This window comes from Triticum aestivum, chromosome 4D (assembly GCF_018294505.1).
Source record: "Triticum aestivum cultivar Chinese Spring chromosome 4D, IWGSC CS RefSeq v2.1, whole genome shotgun sequence".
Classification (NCBI taxonomy): domain Eukaryota; kingdom Viridiplantae; phylum Streptophyta; class Magnoliopsida; order Poales; family Poaceae; genus Triticum; species Triticum aestivum.
In genome coordinates this window covers 307,477,784-307,485,839 of record NC_057805.1, presented here as the reverse complement: position 1 = coordinate 307,485,839, position 8,056 = coordinate 307,477,784, and the positions used below count along the sequence as shown (strand labels likewise).

The 8,056-nt window shown below is 46.9% G+C and overlaps 2 protein-coding genes and 1 pseudogene across 2 annotated transcripts in view; 2 read left to right on the top strand and 1 right to left on the bottom strand.

The window, feature by feature from the left end:
* The window catches only part of LOC123097601 (RGS1-HXK1-interacting protein 1), a 5,352-nt gene extending 4,630 nt beyond the window's left edge, over nt 1–722 (bottom strand). The window contains exons 1-2 of the mRNA XM_044519382.1: nt 500–722; nt 1–50 (exon numbers count right to left, since the gene is read on the bottom strand). Of these exons, the coding sequence (XP_044375317.1) occupies nt 1–50; nt 500–583 (134 nt within the window). The 5' untranslated portion in view covers nt 584–722. The remainder of the gene's footprint in view (nt 51–499) is intronic.
* A 4,005-nt stretch (nt 723–4,727) lies between these two features.
* LOC123097600 (E3 ubiquitin-protein ligase SIRP1) lies at nt 4,728–6,467 on the top strand. The gene is made up of 2 exons (XM_044519381.1): nt 4,728–5,059; nt 5,347–6,467. Exon 2 carries the CDS (start codon nt 5,385–5,387, stop codon nt 6,351–6,353), a length of 969 nt encoding a protein of 322 aa, XP_044375316.1. The 5' UTR covers nt 4,728–5,059; nt 5,347–5,384; the 3' UTR covers nt 6,354–6,467.
* Nucleotides 6,467–7,655, top strand: LOC123096918 (uncharacterized; annotated as a pseudogene).
* Nucleotides 7,656–8,056: the final 401 nt, after the last annotated feature.

Below are 8,056 nucleotides of genomic sequence, written 5' to 3'. Positions count from 1 at the left end.
AACACATCCTCGTAGGCTTTGTACTGTGACAACAGCCCTGGCGCAAAGCTCTACAAATGCAAGCAGAAAGAGGGTTAGTGCGGCAGGAAAAGAAGGGAATTTTAGGAGTAAATAAAAAAAATACCATCTCGGTTTATCCAACAAATAAGTGTAGCCGATGCGAGTGCAGCTATACAAGCATCGCGTGCAAAGGGAATGGCAGTCAAATATAAAATCATTCAGGGACGAGATAGCATGCATCAAGGCATAGGTTTTCTATAGCCCCCAAAAATGGAATAGGAAGAACTTGGTAATTTTTGCCATCGAATCCTAACTGAAGAACACAAATTCACGCACACCATCTTAAAGACGAATTCGATTCAGTTATACACGTGATTCCATGCAACCTGATATCACATCTGAGATAAAGAAGGGCACTCAGAAACACGCGAATCCGCCCAAGATTTGTAAGAGGCATTGCAAGTTTCTGTAAGATTACGGGGCGGGAAGGGCTAGAGACCTGGAGCTTGCGGAGAGGCCAGGGGGAGGCGGAGGCGTCTTCCGCGCCTTGCGCCGGCGTGCGGCCGGTCTCCGATGACGCCATCGACTGGGCTCCTGCAGTTTCTCCGGCGACCGTGCGTCCGCGGATCTCTCGGGCTCTCTCTCTCTCCTCTTCGCCCTTTTTTTAGAATCTCTCCCCTGTTCGCCTCCTCTGGCGTTCGCTTCCCTTTCTTCGGGTAGTGCTATTTTAGGCCCGTTCAATCGTAGGCCGAGAAGAGTTTCTTTTTTCTTGAACGGTGGGCCGAGAAGAGTTTCAAATGTTGCGTTGAAGCCTTGAACAAAAACAAAAGCGGCGTATGCATGGCCCGGTCCGTTCATGCCACGTACGTTGGACGCGCGCCTCTCTCTCTTATAAAAGAAAAAAAAAGTTACTCAAAAAAATTATAAAAGAAAAAAAGAAAAAGAAAAAAGGTGAGACAGGCGACTATATCGCAACAAGGATCCTAAGATATTTTACAAAAAAATTGAATCGAATGTATATAAACATATTTTCAGTGTGTCTATTCGCATTTCAGACTGTATGTACTCCATACTGAAATATTTAAAAATCTTATATTTATGAACGGAGGGAATACTTATACTTTTTTAGAAATGATGAGAGCAAGTAGTTAGAGGGTGCCCGAACCTGAGTGAACTTTCTGAGGCACCCACCGGCGTGGAAGCTTGCCGGGTGACAAACCCTCGCCGTGAGCAAGACGATATGACGAAGTGTGCATGATATTTTTTTTCCTGATTTTCCTTGTTTTTTAAGGGAGACCCATTTTTTTTGGATTTGTGAAAAAAAAGGTTTCTCTAGTTTTTTGGGGGGTTATCTTAGCTCTTTTTCTTGTGCACAGGCATGCTCCCGCGGGCAGCACAGATGTGCTCTCGTGAGAGCACATGTTAATTCATGGTGTGTTGCTTGTGGAAGCACAAGTTTATTCATATTCACACCACGGATTAATGCTAGTTGCGAGTACTTGTTAATTCTCAGTGAAAGAATAAGTTATGTCAAAAAAGGTTTATCAAATATATCAACACAAAATCTATTTTTGATGGTTTCGACGTGAGAAAGGCAACGTTGAAATGGTTCATGATGAGATCATGATATATTTCTTCTCAAAAATGAATCTATAGAAGAAAAGAGCATGCACCAATCCTCAAATCCATTCCGCCTGTGGAAGAAAATGGCAAATATTCATTACGCCACTTGTCATCACCAGAGGCGTTTCGAGGTAACCTTTGCAAGGAACATCCCTTAACTAGTGATTTTCCGTGAAGGATGTATCGCTGATTCTTGACTGCATACATACCACGCGCGGTTGCCTAACGTCTGACGTGAGTTAGCATATTAAGAGCATTGAGGCGCATGGTTTGCTATTGAGCACTTTTGGAAGGTTAAGCCCGGTTTTGGGAACATTTGGGTTCTTTTTCTTTTTCATGTCAGTCTTTTCCACTATTGATTTTTACTGCTTTCATTTTCTTTTTTTCTTTTATTAATCCTTTTTCCTTTCATGTACATTTTTTTGAAGTTTGAGAGCATTTTTTTTAAATTTGTGAATACATTATAAAATTCACAAATAATTTTTTATTCACGAACATTTAGAAAATAGTGAATTTTTAATTTGTGAATATTTTATTTTTTTTAAATATTTATAAAATTCATGAAAAATATAAATTTAAAAACAAATTATGAATTGTTTAACATTTTCTGAACATTCTTAAAATTCTGGAACATCAACTTACTGGAAATAGAATTAAAATTCATGGTTTCTTTCAAAATCATAAATACATTTTTAAATCTGTGAATATTGTAAAAATTTTGAACATTGTGAAATTCAAGATTTTTATAGATTTAGTAAAAATCAAGTGTATATATTTCATAAATATTTGAAATGCATATAAAAAGAGGGGGGAAGTGACAAACAACCAGCAACACCAGCCAGATTGGCGAGCTGGCGCAACAGGTGAGCCGACATGAGCGAGCGCTCGTTATGCACGCCGGGTCTGGCCCATTTAACAGGTCCTAAGTGTTAGCGGTCCTTCCATGAGGTTGCGTAGAGGCTATAAATTTTTTTTCTCAAAAAAATAGCATATAGGCAATACATCCCCTAAAAAAAGAGTATAGGCGATACATATTAGCACCGCCCGCCTATCTCAGGCATAGTTAATACTTTTCAATTCATTTAAAAGAAATGCTAATTCTCAACAAAAAAATAGGACACGATTTTCCCTACATAAAGGTTTCTTCACGGTATATGTTCTTTTTCTCTCTAGGCCCCACTTGGGTGCTTTGTAACATTCTCCGCATGTCACCCCCGACTGTTCGCTCCTGGAACCGCTCCAGAGAGGCGATACAGGAGGCGGTTCCCTTTGCTTTCCTCAACACCGCCGGCAACGCTAGGTCCTCGTTCGTCTCCGTCTGCCGCTTCAACGGCGGGAGCGGGCGGGGACCCCAGCAGTCTCTGTCCGATAGAGGTATAGGATAGGCACAATTTGTTTTCAAAGGTGATGCATCAATGGTGGAGACGGCGCCGCGTCGAAATAATTTGCTTCTACTCGTCCTCCATCTCAGTGGCGCTCTAATGGGCGGCGTCGAGGAGCAGGTGGCTTGGTTTTCTTGCCGGTCTTCAGATCCGGTATGATTTGTGTCTGATGGTCGGCGCGCAACACTCTCTCGGGTGGCGTTGGTGTCGGCTGTTGTGGTTCCGTTTGGTGTTTTACAGTGGGGTGTGTGGATGGCAGAATGCATCGCTGTTCATCTTCTTTGATCTCGTCGAATGAAGTTAACGATGCTGGGATCTAGTGGACACGGGGAAGAACCCCGCCTGACGTGCCACAAAGTCTCGGTCTCGTTGCTTGCAGCGGTCCGTTTCATTGGCTCGAAAAGCATCATTATATGCAAAAGGTGCTCCTCTAGATCTTGGTACTCTTTCTTCGACGTTGCCTCAGCGACGGAGGAGGACGATGGTGGGTGATGTTTTGGCGTGGCACAAGATTCTGCCCAAGTGAAATTCTAGTTTTACTTCTTACAAAGTCTTTGATGCAATATTGCAAGACATTTATGTATGTCGCTTGCGATGACCACATGTGTACTCTTTGTAATATGTTTGTCTAATGAAATGTATGTGGTTATTCCAAAAAAAATCCACATGTACATCTATAAAAATAATAATTTCCCAAGTAGAAATTTTTGAATGAAAACTAGGAAAATGATACACAAATCAAACCTTGAATGAAGAAGATTTAGTTTTCCAAGAATCAGACACTTGATACCCAGTTTAAGGCAACAATAAATTTGAACTCGAGGCTCACGAATCATTGGAGATTCACTCATTTTTAGGCTCGACTCGAGAGCGACTAAAAAAGAAATGAGCTAAAAATAAACGTTTATGTAACTTAATAGTAAAAAAGATGATTTTGTGCAAACACTACACACTTAAATTTAGCTCGACAAGCTGACATACTATATTTATGTATAATGATCCTATTTTATATTAAAATTAACATCATAATTTATTATCATATATATTATGTACATGCTTTTATTCTTATTATCTACAAGAAAACCTAGAAGATTAATTAAGCGCATAGCAAATTTACGCATGAATATGCTACATGGTCATGCCCTATGCTAAGTATTTGTTTGTTGTGGCCTATGTAGCTGTCACTTTCGGGTCACGCAAATGCCAATGTCACTGGCCCGGCGTTGTGATAGTTTTCATGAATATTATTCTCTCTGATCCAAATTAATTGTCGCAACTTTGGTACAACTTTAATATAAAGTTCTATAATTTTTTTTAATTTATTTGATGCATGTGTGCGAGTTATACGGCATAGTTAGTCAACGTTCTTGTAAAAACAGTGAGTGTACATTTGTGCAACCAAGTACCCAAGTAGCTCCGCCCACACTACGCCCATGCGTCAACACCACAGGTCAATTATCCTTCAGTCCCTCGCTATATATATATGTTGTCACAGAATTACAAAAATACACACAATTTTGGAACGTCAACTATCACGGCTTTACAGATTGTCTCTCCTCAATTGAATGCATTCTCCGGCTCATCGATGGCGCCAATGTCACTGTGTTCGTCAGGGATACGCCAGCGAAAGGAACTCGTCAAAAGCCGTCCCTGTCGTCTCGTCTCTATTCCATGGATCAGACCTGTTCTTGGGTTTGCTCACGTTACCACACCATGACATGACAGCAGCGAAAGCTATCAATACAAATTTTTAGCCGGCAGGACAGCTTGAGAGTCTCCGTGGACTAGAACTCTCCGCTGCCTAAGCAACCGGGCGATGTGCAAAACAAGAAGCCACCAATTATTCCAAGGCGCCCACGAGTTTTAGTAATACCCGATAGAGTTGCGTTGGCATCAAACATATCTCTTCTCCGCCCGCCTCTCCTGCCGGCCCCCCTCTGATTCTTCTTCTTGCTCCCCACCTGCTTTGGTTTGCTTCCGTGGCATCCAAATCATCCATGCGCGCTAATTCCTCGGGTGTTCTTGAAGAAGCTCCATCTCTCTTATAGCTGCTGGTAAGTTCTTAACTTCATCCATCTTCATGCTAGTATGTTTTTAGTTTTAGGTTCAATGTTTTGGATAGGATTTCGTGCGGTTTTGCACTTTCTGTGTGAAGTTTTCAAAGTATCGTTAGCTCGCGCATCTATTGTTCTGTTGGAAAAGGGCCAGGGAACTTTGTTTCAGCCAGGAGAACGTGCGCGCTAATTTTCCCAATTTATATTTTTTTTGAGGCTCGGTGAAATTTTGCATCGTCGCACAACTATGCCTGATGGCGATTCTGTTCCTAACTACCTATACGCAGTTGTTGGTCGAGGAGATAGGAAATCTCAGGAGAAAGACATGGCGGAGGAACCCGGTGCAACTTCTAGATACTATTGCCACATGTGCTCGGTGATCGTAAGGCCAGAGCTGGGCGTCGAGGAGGTGAAGTGCCCGCACTGCCGTTCCGGATTCGTGGAGGAGATGGCCGATGGCCGGCGGAGCAGCAACGCCGTGGGCGACCGTGGTCCTGCCACAGGGGCCGGCCCAGACGACGCGGGCGCAAGGTCGGAGCTCGCGGTTCCGCAGTGGCCGCCTATCCTGATGGACCTCCTCGGCGTCTCCTACGGGCTCGACGGCGGCGACCTCGCGACCTTGGCGCGAAGACAGTACCGCCACCTCGCCTTCTTGCAGCTGCTCAACGCGCTCCAGGAAGGCGATGCCGATGCCGACGGCGACGCGCCCGACCCGGGGCTCGAGCGGCTCGTGCTGGTTAGCCCCGCCGACGCGCATGCCATGCTCGTGCCAGAGGGAGGAGCCAGCAATAGCGCCGGGGCCGGCAGGGGGGCAGGCCTGACGCTTGGCGAGTTGATTCTTGGCCCCGGGCTGGACTTGCTGCTGGAGTACCTGGCCGAGACCGATCCGAGCCGGCAAGGCACGCTGCCGGCGAAGATGGAGGCCGTTGCCGCATTGCCAACGGTAAAGGTAAGCGAGGCCGCGACCTGCCCGGTGTGCCTGGACGACTTCGCGGCTGGCGGCGAGGCCAAGGAGATGCCGTGCAAGCACCGCTTCCACGACGTGTGCCTGCTGCCGTGGCTGGAGGCGAACAGCTCCTGCCCCGTCTGCAGGTACCAGCTGCCCACGGACGAGGCCACGGAGCCGGCCGGCAATGGCGCCGAGGAAACCGCCGACGAATCCAGTGGCAATGCACGCCGCGACGTCGAGGGCGATAGCGACGGTGGAAGCAGTGGCAGGCGGCGGTGGCTCGCACGACCTTTTGCTCGTTTGTTCTCGCGCAGATCGAATGGAAGCTCCTCGTCGTCGCGATGAAACTAACAATAATGGGAATCTGTTTAATTTGTTTTAGCTGTCTACAGTCTAGCATCTTGTAAAGCTGGATTTGTTCATTGGTTGAACCGTAATACACTAGCTCATTCGTCTCTATGTCTGTGCTCAGGACAGAATTGCAAGATGCAGTAATACTAGTGTTAGGTACCCAGTACTACTCTCTCATAGATGAGTCAATTGCAAGAAACCACCACATTTACGACTAGGTTTGCAGGAAATCACTAACTCGTTAATCCGTTGCAGAAAACACCGAAAAAATTGTTAAGTCGTTGCAAAAAGCACTGATCAGATGATTTGGCCCATTTAATCACTTTCTTATAAATGGGGCCAGATTGTAAGGAATTGATTTAGCAAAAAAAACACATACACCCCTAGATTAAAAAAACAAAAGCAATCAGATCCTCCCCGTGGAACACCGCTCTTCCGCCGAGGTGCCTCTGCATGCTCGCGATGCTTCTGCGCGCGGCGCCGGGCAGTGGCGCGTCCCTGCGGACAGGATGACGCTCAAGCTGGCCCCGTGCGCGGCGGCGACGCAGAACCCCAGGCCAAGGTGACGCCCGGCTGCTGCGCGCAGATACGGAGCATCGGGCGCAGCCCCAAGTGCCTGTGCGCCGTCATGCCGTCCAGCACCGCGCGCCAGGCTGGCGTCAAGCACGCCATCGCCATGACCATCCCCAAGCGTTGTGCCATCGCCAACCGCCCCATCGGCTACAAATACGGCCGTAAGTTTATTAGTTCTGAACTTCTGATGCTCGGTCGTTTCCTCTGTAGCAACTCTGTCCCTTGGAGCCATCGTCATTTGCTTTGCTCTGCTTTTGTTGTGCAGCATACACCCTGCCATGAGGAGCAGAGGCACCATCCGCCGCTGCGCTGCTTACCAACCTCTTCTCTGAAGTCCCAGCAGCAGCGGTGGTGCTCTTCTTCTTCTTCTTACTGCCGTGGCCGTGCTCCTGCTTGGAGTAGCCGGAGAATGCCGAGTCTTTGGTGCTGCTAGTACTCGTGCTTGGCCTTGGCGGCTTGGAGGTGGAGGGGCGGTGAGGGTCGCGGAGGCGCGACGAGTGGCGGTCGATGGCCCGGCCGCTGCTGCTGTCGACGCCGTTGCTGGTGGTGGTTGAGGCGATGATGGAGCAGAGCGGCGGCAGCGCGTAGAGTGGATTGCGCGTCGGTGTTGCACGGGAGGGTCTGATTGCTTTTTTTTAGATCTAGGGGTCTATATGTTATTTTTTTGCTAAGTCAATTCCTTACAATCTGACCCCACTTGCAAGAAAGTGATTAAACGAGCCAAATCATCCGATCAGTGTTTTTTGCAACGACTTAACAATTTTTCCGGTGTTTTCTGCGACGGATTAACGAGTTGGTGGTTTTCTGCAAACCTAGCCGCAAATGTGGTGGTTTCTTGCAATTGACTCCTCATAGATCAATGGAGGAATCAAATACTGTGGCGATTACAGGAGAGTTCCAGAAAGAAGAAGAAGTACAAAGGGGAAAAGATACACGCTACAGCCGCCGCCAGTTCTTTCTGATCCAAGCCAGGATACTCTATTCCACTTGCTACACTTGCTTATATCAGCTACTGATGGGTTTCTCTGGGCCGAATATGTAAGAGACCCACTGAGGCCGAGTGAACTTGTGGCACGGCCTCCTCTCTTCCTTGGGCCGTCCTGGTGCCACTCTGGCCTTCCTCT